The following is a 20713-nucleotide window of genomic DNA, read 5'->3' as shown; positions in this document are numbered from 1 at the left end:
TTTCAATAGTTTAGGGGAAATTTCTAACAGCCCAAAAAGTTCAGGGGGCACGATTTAGTACATGTCAAAATTTAGGAGGAAAAATTACTAATTAGCCTAAACATATATTTAATATAGTGTAAAAAGTGATATTTTTATATATTTTTTTTATTAAGTTGCTAAATTAAATATAAAAATTCAAAATTTTCTTTTATTTTTTATTATTGGATCAAAATCTAATAATCTAATATTTTTTAAAATTAATATTTATAGTTAAATTGTTTAATAATTATCAATTAGTAATACCCATTAAAAAATATTCCATCAATAAATTTCTTCTTAGCTTAAATAATACTTTAAACTATGTATATATTTTAATATATATGAGAATTAACCCGCCATAGATATTTGTTTATTATTAGGTTGGTGATCAATATTTGTTTATCTCCTATTAATTAATTACTTCTCACAATTTTTTTACAAGCTTAGATTAGAGTTATACTGTCAAACACCATGTTAAATAAATATATCCTACAATTTAATCTCAAAATTTAATTAATAAATAACATTGAGTATATCATAAACACTTAATTATATATATATATATATATATATATATATAATATTAAGTACCTTAAAGTGTCATTCATATATCTTTCTAACAAATATTAGCCTCATGTACAGGTAGCCACCATATAAACTTACTTCAAATGATCCCCATATGTTTATAAGAAAATACCTACTTTCATATTTGGTATTTTTCCCCCAAAATTTATAGCCCTATATATAACTAGTAGAGTAATTATTCAATAGTTATGACTAATTATTTTCTAATCTATTATAACATGTTATTAATAGGTAAAAAAATTTATTTTTAAATAAATTAATTACAAACATTTTTAGTAATTAACATTTATAAATATTTTTATTTTTTATTTATAAAAATAAAATAAAAACAATTTACTATCAAGTTACAGTTAATTTATTAATTATTATTATTTTATTAGTAACGAATTTATTGATTATATATTTTATTAATTTTTAAATTAATCATAACTATTCAATAATGATTCAACAACTAAAAGTATGTAACAAATTTTCTCAAAAAAAAAAGTATGTAACAACTTAAACCTCCACAATTTATATATGTGTATAAATATAAATATAATAGAGCAAATACTATTTTGGACCCTGTATTTTACAAAAGTTATAAATTAGACCCTTTGTTTTGTTAAATGACAAAATGGACCCTGTATTTTCCAAAATTGTAAACATAAGACCCTGAGCTTAATTTTCGACAACTTTTTTTTTTAAAATATAACTAACTTAAAGATAATTTCTAACACAAGCAGATACAGAAAATATAAACAGGTTTGTCATAAAATACATTTAGATCGAATTATTATTAAATTTTATTTTGACAAAAAATCAGTTCATGGTCCTATTTGTACTATTTTAGAAAATACAGGATCTATTTTATCATTTAACAAAATAGAGAGTCCAATTGGTAGCTTTTATAAAACACAGAGTCTAAATAATATTACCCATATAAATATTAGACTGTGTAATCTTTTATGTTTAATTTTGTGCATTCTTATGAGAAACTCGCACTTTAACTTTACATAAACCATGTGAGATTTTTCAAAAGTAAAGAAAGAATCAAATAACTTTTGTTTTATTGGTACAATTTTTTTTTAAACAAAATGAAAAACAATATAAACATCAACTAAATTTATTTACACTTTACTTTATGGACTATAAAATATATATATTATTGAAAAATTTACATAAACTACTATTTTTGACAAACTTTTTACACATTTATAATTAAAGATTTTTTTTTATATTTTTACAGTATTTATAAAAATAACACTAAAATAATAATAAAATACATGAAACTAATAGAAAAACAACATTTAAGCAGCATAAAAAAAAGTAACATACAAATAACAAAAAACCAACTACAAAATAACAAGAGCACAACATAAAAAAAAAATCAAAAGAACATATTTTATGTAAATAAAATCTTAAAAACCGTAAAAATATTTAAAATTCTGCATAACCGTATTTTTGTAAATTTTTTTATTGTTTTTTATGTTTTTCTAATCCCTATATTATTACAGACTATAAAATGAATGAATTTCAATAATTATAACAAATTAATTGAGACAAATAAAAATAATAAACAAAATGATTTATTTATAATGTATATGTGAAGACTCACTATCATTTTTAAATAATGTGAGATTATCACAAAAAATAAACTTATCAAAGAATCATGTACTTTTTTTTAAAGAGAAAATAATATGAAACTCGCTCTCACAAATTTAAGAAATATAATTATATATATATTTTTTTATAAGAATATATAAGGGTATGTTCTTAATGGGTATTACCCATGTATGGGTATTTTATTCTTCACCATTGGATCAAATATCTAATGGTTGATATTTATAATCATTAATTAAATATTAAAAAATTAATATTTCCTATTTTGTTATTTTCTATATTCCTAAAATAGATAAAACTATTAATAGAAATAAAAAATTTATAAATGGAATTGTTATTTAAAAAAATAAAACATACTAAAAAAAATTAACAAACTATTTTTTTTTAATAAAAATCATTTTAAAGATTAAAAAGAAAAAAAATATATATTTATCTTTTTATAAAATTTCTTCATACTAGAATTCTAAATTGCATTACTGAAAATAAAAAAAAATAATAATTTTAAGCTTTAAACTGTAATACACATAAAATGTATAAGATTTTTTTTTAAACCTAAAATCTTTAATTTTATAATAATTAACAATTATTTATATGTTTTTATTTTTTAAAAAAATACTTGAGCATACCAAATCTATAAAAATAAAACCAATGAAGAAAATTTTAACAAAAAAAAATGAAGGAAGAAAAAAATGTCATAAACATTATTGAATAATGGCAATTGCCAACACAATAATTTCAGCACAAAAAATTATATTTGATCCCTAGACAAGATTATCATCTTCTAATCCTAAAAATATAAATAATGAACAACACCTCATTAGTTATTCTAGGAGAATGATTCATGGTAATATAAAAAAAATCATTGGATGGTAATAATATTTTTCTAACAATGATAGCCTAAGTAAGAACTAAGAAGTATTGTAGCGTTTTATTTTTAAGAATATGAATAATATTAAGACAATGGGATTCCACAATCAAGCTCCTATTCTTCTAATAAAAAAAAACACATTAATATACATGAAAATGATTTTTTAGTTTTACAATAATAAATTATTAATAAACTCATAATTTCATAAAATAATAAAGTAGTAATTTTAATTAATTTTTAAAAATAATTTATATTTTTTTTTTCAAATTATTAGTTGTAATTATTATTTCCAATTTTATAAAAAATAAATATAATTTTTTTAAAAAAAAAAATAATTTTTAGAAACTTGCCATAAAAAGGTTATTGGATTATTACCTTATTAATTTTTTTCAGTTTCTATCAATGGGTATTACCCATTAAGAAGTGTTCCGAATATATAAATTATAATATATATTATTACAAACTATAAATTAAATGAATTTAAAAAATTATAATTAATTAATTAGGTAAGACTGATTTTATCAATTACCTAATAAGGAGAGGGATATAAATTTTTGCACAAATAAAAAAAGAAAATTACAAGATTTATTTATAGTGTATATGTAGACCTACTATACTTTCTAAACAATATGGTTTTTTTTAAAAAGTAAGCTTAATAAATAATTTTAATTTTTCATGACATAAATATGAAATTCTCACAAAATTTGAACAATAGAAAGGAAAAATATAGAGAGCCACATACTTTTGTACATATATTAATTGGGTAACACTAAATTAATTAGCTGAAAAAAAAATAAAAGTTAGTAATTTTGATACAAATAAAAATGAACAATTTAATATGTTACTTATAATTTACAAAATAACGTATACCATATATTTTTTAAACATATATTGTTATTGAGTATGTCATCCTAAATCTAAAATATATAAAAAAGTAAAAAATAAGATAATATAGAAAAATAAAATCTTGACATCTTTTAGTTTCAGAATTATATAAATAGATAGATAGATATTATAATATTAACTCCAAATCTCATCAAAATACTTACAACCATCATTTTCTTTACTCTCTTTAATTCCTCCTGCATAAGTAGTACCAATTAAATACACCACATATATGGAAAATTGTGTCTAATTATATAAGATCATTTATAAATTTTTAGAAATTTTTTAATAATTTAAACAATTAATTACTACTATAAGAAAAAATAATCTAACAAATATTTGAATCATCCTCCAATATTTGATTCTTGTTTTTTTGTTTGGTTCTCTTTCTCTTTTCTTTTTTGGTTTTTAATGTAAATATTTTGTAATGTATATTGTGAAAGGAAAATGTACGCTTTTTTGTTTTGTTTTTATCTTATATTCGTGGCACAAATTGAAAACAAACCTACGGCCTAGAGAGTTAAAAGGTGAATGGAAATTGATTTTATTATATTTATATATGCCATAGAAAAAGGGGGAATAAAGGTTGATGTTGGATTGGATATACGCCTTTTTATATTTGTGGTGTTCAACTATACTACTAATTCAATTCCTTAAAAAAAAAATAAATAAATAAAAAAAAGGCTACTAATTTAATTGATTTATACATAAAATAAATTACTTAGAGGCTATAACTTAAAATTAAAACTGTTTTCTATTTTTTAAAACTGAAAACAGTTTTTAAAAATTAATAGGGGTTGTTTAGTAAAAATTTTTAAAAATAGTTTTTTAAAAATTAAGTTTTAGAAAATTAGAAAATAGAAAACATCAAAATGTTGTTTTTAATTTTCAAAAATAATTTTTTTATCTAACATCTTATATTTTATATTTTTACTCACATACGGATCCTAAATCCGAAACCATACCCGAACCTGGATCCAGATGAGTTCATGTCATGGTATGGTGTTAAAATATTAATTTTTCTTTTTAATAAAAAAAACTCTAAAAATAGTTGTAAAACATTTCTGCCAAACATTATTAAATTTTTAAAATGACAAAAACTGTTTTTTATTCTCACTTTTGAGAAAACAATTCTAAAAACTAAAAACTGAAAACACAGCCAAACAGGCTCCTAATAATTAGAAAAACGAAAGTATCTTGTAATTCTCTGAAAAATTAGGAAGGTAGAACGTATTTGTGGCATAAATATTAAGGTAGAACGTATTTATAGCATAAATATTTAATATTTTTAATTTTTTAATCACTTATATATTATTTATTTTTTTCGACTGTTTAAATATCTCGAGTGATAACTTAGTTAAATGTTATGTTTTTTAGTCACACAATTATTCTTTTTGGTTGAGACTAATAAAAGTGATCTTAGTTACACAAAAATTAGTATCATGTTGTCACCATTTTGCAGTAATTACTTGCATAAATATTACTACAAAAAGTATTTTCCAAATTAGTCTATAATTCACACCAAATTTAAAGTGTGTGTTTTTGGGTATTGCCTGTATAATCAGTTGTTTTCTAAATTATATTTTGCACTTATAAAAAAAGTTGAGTGGTCTCATTTTTTAATGGGGAAATTTATCTATACTTTTGTATTTTCGAGTATAAATATTTTTTTTTTTAGAAAATGAACCCTTGGTTCGGCACACATTAAAAAGAGAGAAGAAGATACAAAATTTCTTGTAAAAAATCTATTGATGTTGTCTTTGTCCATTTAAGATTCTATTTATAGAACTTGGTAAAGTAAAGTGTTAGGAATAATATTGTAAATAATTAGATTGATAAAACTAACTACTAGTTAGTTATAGTTGTTAAGCTTTAATAGGTGTTAGTTAAGTGTTTTATTAGTGTTAATTATGTAACCAAGCTTTTGTATATAAGTTACTTTGTAAACATTTTCTCCACTTAATACAATTTATTATTTCTCTCAAATTCATTCTTTGAATTTTTTATATGGTATCAGAGCTTTTTCGTTTACCCTTCAATCATGGAGAATTCGTCCCAAACTAATGCTTCTCTCAAAACACCAAGTTCTTCTATGGTGTCTCTACCAAAAACATCAATCTTCTGTTTCTTTCACTCATTCTATTTTGATTCGATTGGATAAACATAATTCTCTTCCACGACGCCACCAAATTCTTGCTTCACTCAAAGGTAGACAACTCCACAAATGTTTTGATTTTCTTAGAGCTTTGCCAAAGTTCATCACAATAGATGAATGAGCTAATCGTGTCAACCTTGAGTTCGAAGATTGAGAATAACAAGACAACCTCCTTGTTTCTTGGTTGTTATCATCGATGCCAAGAAAACTACATATTGTATGATTGGTTTTCATACAATTGTTCAGATATGGAGCCCCCTCAATGAACATTATACTGCCCTAATATCAATATTTATAAGATACAGTTGCGCAAGATAGTAGATTTCCTCAATGACTATCTCCTCAAGATCAAGAATCTTGTTGATTTTCTTGCTACTATTGGCCATGTTTAATCCACACAAGATCACATTGAGACTATTTTCAATGGATTATTTCCTAATACGATGTTTTGTAACATCTATAACAACCAGAAAAGATGCATATATGATTGCTCAAATTGAAGCCTTGCTCATGGCTTAATCTACAAGAATCGACAAAGGGGCAAGAGAATTAGATACAGTTAAAACAGAAGTTATATAGACATTTTATCAACTAATTTTATAAAATTGTGACCAATATTTTATTCATTGTATGGGTTATGATCTTCCACTAAATATTCATAAGTAGAGTTAGGTATCTTCGTCTATTAACCTGTTTAATTATTTTTTTTTATATGTGAATTAGTGTCCTTAATAGTCTAACAAAAATTTCTGTAAGTCATATATAGATAAAATTTTCATTCACAATAGAAAATTACTCCTCTATTTTTAAGTACCTCTATTAATACTTAAATGAATATTTAGTCTAGTTTCAATTAAAGAAATGTGGATTCCATATCAGTGTAACATATTCATATTTTCTAATATTAGAATTATTAATTATATTAATTCTAATTATTTTATTCAAAAGTTAATATTTAGTTCAATTGATAAAATATTCTAAATATGATCAAAACTATTTAGTTGTCCAAATTAGATTGTGGCAAAGATTTTGATGAGATGTGTCACCTATATAAATATAAATATAGGGTCTCAGTTTCCAAGCTCATTACTCATTCTGTAAACACAATAAATCTATTTAAAGAGAGTTGAGAGAATTTGGAAGTCCGATTACCTACACTAATAAGTTTTTTTTTTTTCAGATCCAAAAGAAGTTCTATATTTCATTGTGTTCCTAGTCTTATACGATCTAGTATTAATTCGGCATACCTATTCCTGACTGTACACTTACCAATCTGGATAGATTGTTCTACCAAAGATATTAAGTAAAGTGTGTTGATAATCTTAACTAATATATATAAAAGTTAGCTCCCACTTTTAATATTATCACAGACAATTAATTTTTGTTATTTTCTTAAATTAAATTCTCTTATATACATAATCTCATATATATAAATATATCTATATATATATATTTATACTTAATATTTACATTAAATAACAATAGATCTCTTTAGATAAGAAATAGTATGTAAAATACTATATAATTATACGTAATTCTAAAAAATAGGGTTTAAGGTCACCATTCTCAACAAATATATCTATCTCGATATAAAGTTCTCAGTAGATCCTCATCGGTAGAAGCTTACTTATAGATTTTTTTAATACCATATATACTTTTGGATTATCTATATAAAGACCCCGACCATCTCCTTTAAGTAGAGATTTTATGTTGACGATCGACTATGTTATTGATAGACTAGAATATTAATTGTATTGAGTTTTTAATATTGATTATAAAAAATTGCTAATACAATTTATAAGTAATATCATCTCATTAGAGTGATGAACACTATATATAGTACCTAACAATGTTTCTAAAATAAAAGCTTGGTGGATCCGTACGGAGGAAAAGAAAGGGGGTATAAAATCCAAGTCCAAGAGAATGAAATATTGTTTCCAAAGTTACATTAATACGTTTGTCAACAAACATCTAACCCAAATGTTCTATTCGTTTTAAATGCGTGTCACTTTATAGATTTTTTTGAGTTTTGTTTACTTTTTTTTTCATGTAAAGTCTGCCGGCCTTTTATTCGCTATGATAAAAAGATGGAATAATGAATAATCGAAGACTCCATTTCAAAAAAAAAAAAAAGAAGAAGAATCAAAGACCCATAAAGTTGCATCTACAAAAAGCTCTCAAAATTTGTGGCTTCCATGACTTTAGTCCACCTCTTTAGTCTTTCCCACAATTCGTGGCTCACAACATAATTCACCTTCATGTTTAATAATTAAAATAAAAACACAATTCACCTTCATTACTTTTTCTATCATGCACCATGAAACTCTTCTTTGCGTTTGAAAAGTGATGGTAGAATTGAACTTGTGTTAATTGGAGATAATTAAATAATTTCTTTAGGGCGTGTTTGGAAAGTGATAATAGAATTGAATTTAGGTGTAATTAGAAGTGATTACAAAATTTAGCATATTAGTTTGATTAGTACGTAATTACACAGTAACGTATAATTGAGGAGTAATTACACAGTATAATTAAAGATAATTAAGAGATTATAATTATACTCTCCAATTCACATAACCAAAATGAGAATATAGTGTAATTGTTGAATTACTAAATGCTTTTTTTCTTTTTCTATTATTGAATAAGGTAAAAGCTTTATTAAACTAGATAAAATAAAAAAGTTTTTTTTTTTTTTTCAGTTTTAACCAAAAAAAAAAAATAACAATACTACAAAAATACTTTCAGCTAGCCAAATAAACAAATATCAGCCCAAATAAAAAAGATTACACAAATACCACTTACACACCTTCAACCTAGGATCCATGCTTCCTGGGCAACTATCGCGCAACTACGCAGCAACCTAATGCAACCGAAACGCAGCAACCTAATGCAACCTACAAAAATACTTTCAGCTAGCCAAATAAACAAATATCAGCCCAAATAAAAAAGATTACACAAATACCACTTATACACCTTCAACCTAGGATCCATGCTTCTTGGGCAACTATCGCGCAACTACGCAGCAACCTAATGCAACCGAAACAAAATTCAATCAGAAAGAGAACCACCTTTAATTCCAGCGACTTCACCTGAGAAGACGACCAAAATCAATCAAAACAGGGACTGCTTCGAATTCATAAAAAAGGTGTAGAAAAACTACTACGAAACTAAAATCAATTGGAAATCCAGTTTAATTTGCATAAAACTAATGTCCTAACTTCAATTTTTAGATCCATGAAAGGAAGATCTCAAAAAGTTGAACTGGAATTCCCAAACAATCTAACTCAAGTATAATCCAAAAAAAAATTACATCAATACTATAGTAAAATAATTATCTTGGTGTATTTTTGTTGTTTTCCAAATTTTTAATGGTGAATTTTTTCATATTAAATCATTAAGAGACATGTAGATAGAGTTACCTACGTGGAAACACTATCTGATTTTTAATGTTTCACAACAGTTGCATTACAGTTGCCTAAACATTTTGCTAATAGTTATTTCATCTGATTGAAACCTTCGTCTGATACAACTGTCCGCCAATTACCCAGTAACCACCCAGAAACTTTCGTCTGATTGAAACCTTCGTATGATGCAACATTCGGCCAACCACCTAGCAACAACCCTGCAACCATCGTCTAATTGAAATCTTTGTCTGATGCAACCACCGCGCAATCACGCAGCAACCACCTTACAACCATCGTTTGAGTGTGTAAGTGATGATAGTGTAAGTGGTATTTTGGTAATTAAAATCACATAAAAAGTATAAATATTGTCTTTACCTTATGGAGGTATTTTTTTTAAAAAAATGTCAATTTATATTTTCTATGTAATAAGCATCATTAATATTGGAACATAACTCCTATAAAACATACGATTAGAGATAAAATAAGATGACCTTGCTAAACAATGAGCTACCTTATTGGCAGATTATTTTACAAAACACAAAGAAACTAAAGGAAGAGTCTACATCAACTCTTAGAATCCTCAACAATCCTCCCAAAGTTAGAGAGCATTGGTGCACTGCCAGCAGTCAAGCGATGACAAATTGCTTGAACCAATACCAAATAATCAGTTTCGAGCACCACCTTCCTACACGACTGTTGCTTTAACCAACTTAGAGCTTCTTTGAGATTGATACCTTCTACAACTTCAGGATGCGGAGCACCTGATTTTTGCATCGATTATGCCTCCAACAAGCTGCCATTATTATCTCTAATGACGAAAGCGAAACTATAGCATCTTGTTTCAACAAAAAGTGCAGCATCCATGTTCACTATATGATTTTCTAAATCCAGTTTCGTCCATTTCTCAAGACCAACTACTGGTTCCAACGAATCCATAGAGACTTCATTAGAAGCCTGAGCAGTACAATAATGTTGAAGAGTGACAGCTCCTGCCGTTATGATTTACAAAACTAAAGTATTTTTTTGCTTCCAAACTAGACTATTCTGGATTCCCCAAATTGACTAACATAGCATGGCCACTTCAACGTGTTTCTCCTTGCCATATTTTTGAAAAGATCATGTAACCAAGCTCCAAAACTGGAATTATGGCCACCTGATATCACCAACCAAAACTACTCTAAATATCTTGCACAAAAGCACACTCAACTAACACATGATTAGTAGTTTGAGGTGCTATAAGACACCATTAACAATAAGTGTCAACTTCCATCTTTTTGATTCTCAATTGAAATTTTGTTGGAAAAAAACTTGAGACTGCCCTCCATAGAAAATCTTTAACCTTTGGAGGCACTTTCAACTGCCACAGTTATTTCAGAAAACCAAATTTATCAGCCATAAAATGATCTTCCTTCTCTTCTTGGAATAGTTTATAAGCAGTTTTAATTGTGTAGTGCCTAGACTTTTCTCTCCCCAAGCCTATGTGTCATCTAACTGAGTTGCACTACAAGGAATATTCAAAATTAACCATGTATCACGGGTATTAAATAAATCTAAAATTACCTCCTCATCCCATGTAATTTCTCCTGGTATCATAAGACTAGACACCATTGTATCCACCAAAGTAGGATGGTTAGTACTCACTCTTGGATTATGCTCATCTGGCAACTAAGGATCCCAGAACACACTAATTGCCATTTTGGACCCTACCTGATGCCTTAAACCCCCTCTCACCATAGACTGAGATTTCATAATACTACGCATGCCAAACAAAACTAGGATTACTACCCAAACTTGCATCTAAAAAAGACCATTGTGGATAGTATCGCACTTAGTTATGAGTCTCTAAGCTTATGTTCTAAGTAAAGAAATATTAAAGTCTCTCAAGTGTCTAAATCCAATACCACCTTTATTTTTATGAGAACTCGAATGATCGTAACTCATCCATTGTGTATCCTTTTTGTTTCATTACTTGAAGAAGACTTCCACAAAAAATTATTCACCAATCTCTCCATCTCACTACAAACTAAAATTAGTAATAAGAAAACACTCATAGCATAATTTGGCAAGCTTTGAGCTACTATTTTTAAAAAGAATCTCCTTACCAGCTCGTGGTAGTAACTTAGCATCCCACCCCTGAATTCTTTTCCTAATCCATTCCTTCAAAAAAAACCCCCAAAGTAACTGTTTTATTCTCCCCATGATATTTGGTAATTCTAAATACATACAATATTCACTTGTTTCTTTCATTTGTAGTTCTAAATACATCGTTTCTTTAATCTTTGTTGTTCAATATTTAGGATGATGTTATCTGATAAAAATTAACTGTAGGAAAATAACTTAAAAACAATCTCAAAACAACATTTAATGTTTTCAATTAATCATGTTTCAACTTAATGGCAACTTGCCATCAACCAAATACATGTAACCTTAAAATGTATCTGATAGGAACGCGACATCAAAACAACTTTTACAAAACTATCTTTGTTAACAACTTTTTTAAAAATTTAATTTGCATGTAATTCATATTGTTCAAGTTTTTTTAATTCTTTTTTTAAGTAATTTCCTTTCTAGTGCCTATTTTCTTCTCTTTACCCATTTCTCAAATCAGCATATAATGTATATCACTTAATAAACAATATCAAATATTAAATATTAGAATGTTTTAAGCATGTAATAACTATATTAATAATCCTCAATATTTTAGTGTTACAAGTAATTTTTAATCAGTAATCAAATGAAAATATGAAATAACTAATAAATTATTGCCCATGTAATAAATGTATTAGTTTAGTAGTTTTGTAGGTGTTGTAGTGGTGTTTTCAATTTGTTTGCGACATGTTTCTACTCGTTTTTCTGTCGTGCCATTTTGTTAATATTTGTTGTATTTGTTGTGGTTTTTTGTTTCCCATGCAGCGTTCATTTTTTTTTTCTTGGCCTTCAAGATTTGATTTTTTCGATTAGAGGCAACACTATAATGTCTTTAAAAATTCTAGTACGTCTCATTCTTGTTGGTACCCGACCGAGTATACTATTATATGCGTTAAATCTTTTTGTACCTAATGAATACTCAAATCAGAAAACCATTTTTAAAGAAAAACTAGAATTAATGTATGTTTTTGCTTGAAAGTATTTCAACTTTGTATCCGGAGTTTTTCTCAGTATTTTTTTTGTGTATTTTTGGCAAGTTTTTTTGTTGTGCCCTTTGTGCCTACATTTGTTGTAATCATTTTGTTTTTTAGTGGTGGGTAACCTTTATTCACTTCATATTGTAGTTGTATATATGCTGTTCCATAGTTATATTGTAGTTGTTGCAACCATTTGTGTACAACTTCTTTATACTTGCAATACCTTCCAACCAATTTCCAAACTTGAAAGCCAACATAATTTTTGTTCTCATCCCATTTCTGGTTGATCTGCACCAGTATTTGTATAATTTTATTCTCTAAAATTTAATGTTAATATGAGATTTAATTTAAACAAGCAATTTTTTGTGTTATCACAATTTGTTAGTTAATTATTGTGTAAACAACTAATAAATAACTTTATAGCAATGTAAAACAAATTAGTTTATTCCAATTTGCAAAATTAGACATCAACCTATTATCTTAGGGAAATAACGACAAACCAACTTCTCAACAACAAAAAACGACTTTTTTTTTTTAATTATCGTTTTCAGTTTGGTTGCATATTTTGGTTCTAATCAACACATTGAATAGATAGGTGTAAATAACTCATAAAAAATTTATAATAACATGGTTTTATATAAATGTTGCAAAAACATTGCAAAAAAAGCTTCCCAACATCAACAAAATAATTTATTTATTATTCTTAGATATGTTGTAGTTTTTATTTAGTTATTTTCAACTTTTTCAATTTTTTATGTTTTTTAATTTTACAAGTTATGAAAAGATTGATCTTACTAGTGAATAAATAATTTGATCATTAGATGGTATGAGTCAAAATATTGTGACTTTATGGTTATCAAACCTATCTCTTGATTTCATTACTTTTTATTCTTATGAAAAAAATTGCATTTGTTGTTATATCTACGTTATTTTTCTTTCAAAATTATAGATAACAACGTAAAACAAACATCACTGAAAACAACATATTTTTATATTAAAATTAAACACTTACTATTTTCATTATAATACCTAAAAATTCACTGTAATCCTTTTTATTCCAATTTTTTGAAAATTATCAAAATAAACTAAAATTATATAAACAAATTCCACTAACTAATATGTGAATCAATGAAAACAAACAACAACAGTTAATAAACAAAATAATCACAGTAAAAACGGGAAACAAAATCAAATTGTTTAAAAAAAAATCTCAAAATATTTAGTCATGAAGGTCTTCTCTTGCTAGTTCTTCTCTCATCGGCGTTCATGGAGGCTCTCCATTTATTTCTTTGAGATTTAGATTTGAAATTTGGGGGGCAAGTCTATATTAACACTTTTTTTTTTATCTTAATTTGAATTCTAAATAAAACATTGGTTTAGAAATTCAAAAACTATAGTTTAGGCTCTTTGTTTATGGATTTTCGGGTTGAGATCTTTCTGCTAGTTGTTTGAGATTGCTGACAACGGTGATTTTGCGTTGGTTGGACTTGGAGAATTCACACTTGCTGTTAGTGCACCACGAAGGAGACCGCCTCTGTCTGGGTGATCTTTTTTTCTTTTTCTTTTTTTTTTTTTTTTTTTTGTAAAGGGGTAGTTTTCCTTTGGAAGCCATATTTTCGAAAGAAAAAAACTTTGCAAAAGTAAAATTGTTTAAAACCCCATATGATAATATAAATGTTATAATTTAGCAGTATTTCCCTATAAGAGAAACAATCCCTTCAATACGAATTATACACTAAGACTTAACTACAGGCACATATTTGCCAACCATGCCAATCTGATAGGCCTCCTAGAGTCTTATTCGTTATAATAATAATCTCACTATCTATCACTCACCTGCTGAGCTGAATGTACCCTCGACCATTTGAATCAGCTACTGCAATATATTTATATATATGTATACAATACGAATTATACAATGAAATGAAAAAGAACACAAAATATCCCTAAAAAAATTACATTTTAAAAATGGTAAGATAAGCACTCATGTATATCTTCTACCAAACTTACACACATACAAAATGGACACAAGGATGCTTTCCATCCATCCATCCATATTCTAATGTCAGCTAGAAGTAGCCGTATCGTTGAATGGTAAAGATCGCTGAATTTGAACATGAACCAGATATATCTGTAGTTAAGCCAACTTAATCCTTCAATTTTCCCTGTAATGACTATTTTTACTATGACATGTACGCTGCACAATAATAACACGAGCGATGTGCTAAATGTGATCGCTCAACTACTATCCAGATCTCCTGACATCATTCTCAAAAGAACAATCATCACCTTCTAATCAAAGTTAGTCGGGATGTCTATGTCCGTATCTGAAGGATTAGGAAGCTCGTCCAGAGGCTCCTGCAGATCCCAAAACCTCAACATTAAGGAGCTGTTTTATCATTCAAATTGCTCTACGCAATACTGAATGCGGGTCTTGCTGTGATGACTCCACTTTTTCGAGTATATTGATCAGCCTATCTATCTATTACTTCAGGAAGAGTGTAATCAAAGAGAGAGGAAGAGAGAAAACACAAACCAGCAGCACTTTTTTAATAAATCGAAGTCGAACTTATAAGAGTATTTGCTATGACAGCTTATACAACATACATTTCTTAAACCTCACTACCAACAGCAGATATATACCTGATCATCATCGTTGACCGAAGAATGCATGATTCCAATGGGCAAGGTATTTGCAAAATCTTCAGTGGCTCCATGTAAATCCTGTACACAGCAAATTAATATTTATTTAACAAAATAAAACCCAAAAAAAACACTACAATAATTTTCTGCTAGCTCAAATTTAATAATTTTCTAAGTTACTTAATACTACAGCAGTAATTCATACTCTATCGCAGAGCACCGCAAAATACTATGTAAGTGATGAATGACTAGGAAACCAATTAGAGCGTGTGTATTGCTATCAAAATAAGATAAGATAAAAATATATGAGCTTCACTCAAGAAATCAATGCTTCATAGGGAAAAAAACAAACACCAGCAAAAACCAGATTACATAAGATAGGTGAAGGTAAAAGGAAAGTTCAAACATACTTCCTCGGCAGGGTTGACAGAACGGTCATTGTAACCTTCAGTAACTATCTTAGAAGGATCTTCAGCAGAAGTTCCCTGCATGTGCCATAAATCACATTAGAAAAATAACACCAGCATTTCAATGGGAGGTATAAACTAGCTGCTATACATGCTCATCCTGGTTGCCTGAAAATTCTCCTTCCACAACCAAAGGCTTGACATCAAGTAGTGTTTCCTACAATATGAAATGAAATATATAAAATAAATAATATTTATTTGAAGATGAAATGTGTCACATAAGATTTGCATTGGTCGAAAACTAATACATTAGTAATTACTACAACCAAACTGATTCTTGTCACTTTCTTCAATTCTCAATCCAAGCTGAACAAAATAAGAAACAAAATTAATTCACTATTATTACCTACATTTGATTCATTGCTTTTAATAGATTGCAACTTATTCAGCTTCTAGACAAACTCAAAGATAATATATTAAAAAGTCATTTTTATCTTCTAACCCCTAAATCTTTTTATTTTTTAAAGCAAAACACCGCTACCCAGTAATATTAATAATAATACAAGTAACAGGGTGTACAAAGACTAAAAAACCCACACTACAAAGAAACCTAAAAAGTCAACAAAAGTTCCTAATTAAACACAAACAGGAACTATACAAAAGCATTACAAGAAAACCTGCCTCTAAATATCTCAGAGAAAGGCACATTTCTAAACTCGTTCACATTAAACAGCCAAATAGCTACCCAGTATCTCACTTTATCTCAAATAACTACTGCACTATCTTCTTCGTTCTTCCCCTTCAAAAAATCTTATATTTCTTTGCAACCTCTATAATAGCTTTTTAGTTTCATTTCCTGACACAAATTGAATATTTAATTCATTGCATCTTATATGGCATGCACCACTGGTTGTTGAAGGAGTTCAAGAACCTAGACCGTATGTAATCATTGTAAATGCACAATGTAAGAAAATGTGGGAAGAATCTTCCCCACTATTTTTAAGTAAAACACACCATCCAAGGTAAAGTGTAACATAAGGCCGTTGAAAGAGCATCATGAACAATTAGTGATCTAAACACCAGGAAACTATAACAATTGCTATGTGGGTATGCAGAAGGGACTCAAACCTCAGATCTTGTGGGCAAACCACATGTCTGACCAAGCTACCCCTCTTGAGTTTATTCGGTTTTTTCACCAAAAAAAAAAAAAGAAAGAAAGAAAAATCTGGATACAAACCTTAGACTGACATGAAATTCAGCTTTTGTGAGAAGCCACATCAACAATCTCCAATGAAAAACAACAGCTCCAACTTATTGATAACATATATGCAAAAAAATAGGAAAATATTAATGTCATAGTTATACTTACAGATTCTACAAGATCAGTACAAAGGTTTCTCCCCCCCTTACTGAGATCTCTCAGTGTTCCCTGTATAATCAATGAACTGGTGAAAAAAATGAATAATCATTTAATGAAGTGGGCTGGAAAATATGATCTTGTGGAAATAGCAAGAAGAGTAAGCGCATGGTTGTCAGTCTTAAAAATACACAAACCTTATTTGCCCACATTAGACCACACGCATTACATAACGTTCTAGGACCAGCTGGTCCACGACGCATTGCAGGTGTATTATGCTCACTAACACCACAGTGTTGACATCTCCGCAAACTGAAAAGTATTGCAGCAAAATAAGGGAAACCCAAAATCAAAGATTTGACATCAAGAAAAACTCAATAAGATGATAAATCAAATAGAACTCTATTGAACTCAGAACTCACACAGTTTCTGGACGAATAGTGCCATCTTGAGGGCCAGTTTGTGACGAGTCCCAGCCAGAAGTTCCAGAATTTTCTTTTAAAGATGCAAATTGCCCATTCTTCCGGTGCATCCTGGGAGGACCAATAATAAAATAATGAGATCTCTTATAACAGATTACCAAGGAGTCAGTGAATAATTTATTTGGATTTTGGCATTGCAACTTCTATATCTAGAACATTTCAACTAAATCATAACCAACAAATCACGAGAAATTTCACTTCCATTGGATCTAAAGAAGTTTGGAGAGAGGGAGAGGGAGGAAGAAGAAATTATCAAAGAATATCAATGTCTAGAAACAGATAAAGCATCCCAATTATACAAATCCAAATCTGTACAATTACAAACAGAAAATCACGAAAAATAAATGTACATTGCTATATCACATTTACTGCAGCTTACTCAGATTACTTCTACAGTATGGACTATGAAACTAACTACTATTTCATCAAAAGTTCGGGTTCAGGGAAATAATTGTGGGTGAAAATTAAGTATCTACTCAAACCTAGAAGGTGTATCCTCAAAATAATAATAATAATAATGACACTTATTTTAAAATGTGGAAGTTGAACTAAACAACAAGACCAGAGAACCAAAACCTAATAGGTAAGTTCAGGTATCGAAATGCTATTAAGTAAGATAAATGCTAAAGGGCACAAATGGTGGCAGCACCACCATGCGGTGTTAATCTTATATATTTTAATTTAATAATTATTATAAAAACTATTAATCATTTTCAAGGCGCCACCTCGGTGTTGGGCTCATTAAAGTAAAGAAAAAGAAAACACTCATTTCCATATTTGATTCAAAGTAAAAATTGGTACTACATTACCTCTGTGCAACCTCTTTACGTACAGTGTACCTAATTTTCTTCTCAAAACATCTCTCCTTCCTCTTCTCACGGAACCGAACAAGGGAGGCTATTCTTCGCGAAAGATTCGAGCGCTTTGGAGCGTCGACAACAGCTACACCCTAAAGAAAAGAAGAATGTGGCACAAAACACATAGATGTAGGTACAAAAAAAATAATAATCATTGTTACTTTCAATAATGGTCTGAATAATCATTCATAGCATCTGAATTACCCAGTTATTTTGATTGTAAGGCACTTCCACTGTAGGTATACCAGTTGGTACATCACGTCCCCCAAGTAGCAAGAGCACGGCTTGCACCTATTGTGAAAATATCCCCAAAAATAAAATGAGAAAGGCAAAGTATTTCCTCCAATTCTGGAGTCCACTCCTAGAAAAATTCTTATACGTGCTTTATTTTTAGCTTGAAATTAAATAGTTTCAGTACTCCTAATCTTTAGGGAACGTGAAAGTCATAATCATCTACCAGTCTAGAGGGGAGTTGACCATTGAAGCAAACCATCGAAACCAAATTACTCTATGAAGAGAGACAGAGAGAAGTACAATTGAATATACAGAGAGAAAGTGACATACTTTTTCAGGCGTAACAGCAGGAAAAACATACACCTCCCCTTCGAAAGAAAGAGTGAGCTCACTAGTCCTGGAAGCCATAACCACACCTCCATGGCTGGCCACAACGTTGACCGAATTCATATGGGTCTCTTCCAAGTCGTCCATGGCATCATCGATATCATTACTACGACCATCTTCATACTCATCTTCGTCATCGTCTTCGTCTACAGGTATAGGACCCCGCATGTGGTCCTCAAATGGTCGGGCTTGCAGAGGTTGTGGATTGGCAGCCGCCATGTAGAGAAGAAAAAAAAAACCACTGCAGCTGTCCTTGAAACCCTAAGAAAGCTCTCTTAGAATTAACAGAAACCAAAACCCTAATAATTAGCAAGTGTTTCCAGCAACCTGTTCCATAGGAGGGAAATCATGAAGAGAGAGAGAAATTGACCAAGTGAAGTGAAAAGAAGCTAGCATGAAGAAGAAGAAGAAGGTGGTTGGAACAATGATTGGATTGGATAGGGAGGAAAGACAAAACTACCCAAAATTAGCACTCGGATTTGGATTTGCATTTGCAAGGCGAGGCGTGACTCAATTTTTTTTATTTGTGAAGTGAAACTTTTCATTTTATAAAATTAAAATACAGTTTTTTTTTTTTGGAAATTTAATTAAATATACTTAAAAATGGTGTATGGTGTTTTAATATATGGAAATTTTATTTGTACCCTAAAAATTGTAAACACATCCTATTTTAATAATTTTTATTTTATATAAAATTTATATGTACTAAGTGTTTTTAATTTTTTTCTTCTAATTCATATTCTTAAAAAAAAATATATCTATTAAACAAAAATAAATTATATTTTAAATATTGTGACAAAAAAATTAGAATAAAAAATTATATGAATTTTTTTAAAAAAAATATATATATATACGTGAGTTAGAAAAAAAATATGAAAATAAAATCAAAATAAGTATTGAAATTAATATAAAATAATGTGAGAAAAAAAATTAAAAAAAAATATTAAGAGTAATTTTTAAAAATTATTTAAATATTTTTTTTTTAATAATGGGGTGTATTTATCATTTTATGGGGTGCAAATTACATTAAAAATATAGGAATATAATACTCCAAAAAATCTTAAACCCAAAAATACCCTTTCCATTTGAAAAGTCTCTCTCTTTCTATTTTCCCTCTCTCTCACCTAACTCTCCCTCTCTCTCTCTAAATCTCACAGACAAGACTCACCCACAACCACCGGCAGCACCACTCCCATCCCACCAGATGTAACCCAGTTGAAAGCTAGCCACACCGACGAGACCCACGACCAGAGATCACCACGTCACACAACGAAATTGCGAAACCCAACAAAATCGAGAAACAACAAAATTACCAAGAAGAAGGTATATTTCTAATCTTCTACTTGATTTTAAATGGGTTTTGGGTCTTAAATGATTGATTGTTAGGAATTAGATTCATTTTTTTTCGGGTTGAGTTTCCATGTTTACGATGATCTGCAATTTCGCCTATTATCGACATCTCACGACTATGTTCGCGACATTTTGTCGATTTCTTTCCCAAGGACTTCAAAATATAGGCAATTGTTGTTTTTGTGATGTTTCACGACATCTTGCGATGTCATGATGTGACATGTTTTGTACTGTGTTTCACGACATCTTGCCTAAGTTGCTGCATTTTTTTAGCTGTGGAAGACAATAAATTCTAATAAGAGAGGAGGCCCCAAGGATACTTAAGGAAGTTCTCTACATTTCTACTAACTTCAG

The 20713-nt window shown here is 28.6% G+C and overlaps 1 protein-coding gene across 3 annotated transcripts; it reads right to left on the bottom strand.

Annotated features, from left to right (window-relative positions):
- Positions 1 to 14505: 14505 nt before the first annotated feature.
- Positions 14506 to 19532, bottom strand: LOC115697707 (GATA transcription factor 24). Of its 3 annotated transcripts, none has more exons than XM_030624832.2 (10): positions 18953 to 19532; positions 18593 to 18679; positions 18341 to 18480; positions 17472 to 17582; positions 17247 to 17361; positions 17062 to 17121; positions 15844 to 15909; positions 15696 to 15770; positions 15286 to 15366; positions 14506 to 15000 (listed from the first exon to the last, which is right to left on the bottom strand). In XM_030624832.2, exons 1-10 carry the CDS (start codon positions 19226 to 19228, stop codon positions 14935 to 14937), a joined length of 1077 nt encoding a protein of 358 aa, XP_030480692.1. In that variant the 5' UTR covers positions 19229 to 19532; the 3' UTR covers positions 14506 to 14934. The 3 variants fall into 3 exon arrangements, with proteins under 3 accessions (XP_030480692.1, XP_060963233.1, XP_030480674.1); XM_061107250.1 differs by having other exon boundaries at positions 14506 to 15130; positions 18953 to 19529; XM_030624814.2 differs by having other exon boundaries at positions 14987 to 15124; positions 18953 to 19530.
- Between the last annotated feature and the right edge of the window lie 1181 nt (positions 19533 to 20713).

This window comes from Cannabis sativa, chromosome X (assembly GCF_029168945.1).
Source record: "Cannabis sativa cultivar Pink pepper isolate KNU-18-1 chromosome X, ASM2916894v1, whole genome shotgun sequence".
NCBI lineage: Eukaryota > Viridiplantae > Streptophyta > Magnoliopsida > Rosales > Cannabaceae > Cannabis > Cannabis sativa.
This window is presented reverse-complemented; position numbering and strand designations above follow the sequence as displayed.

Bases quoted from the DNA above. Each gene is read 5' to 3' on its own strand.
- LOC115697707 (XM_030624814.2), bottom strand. From the start codon at position 19,228: ATGGCGGCTGCCAATCCACAACCTCTGCAAGCCCGACCATTTGAGGAC. The intron at 17,362-17,471 runs GTGAGTTCTGAG...AATACTTTTCAG, and splicing joins ACTATTCGTCCAGAAACTGT to TTTGCGGAGATGTCAACACT. The intron at 15,771-15,843 runs GTATAGCAGCTA...TGGCACATGCAG, and splicing joins CAGGCAACCAGGATGAGCAT to GGAACTTCTGCTGAAGATCC.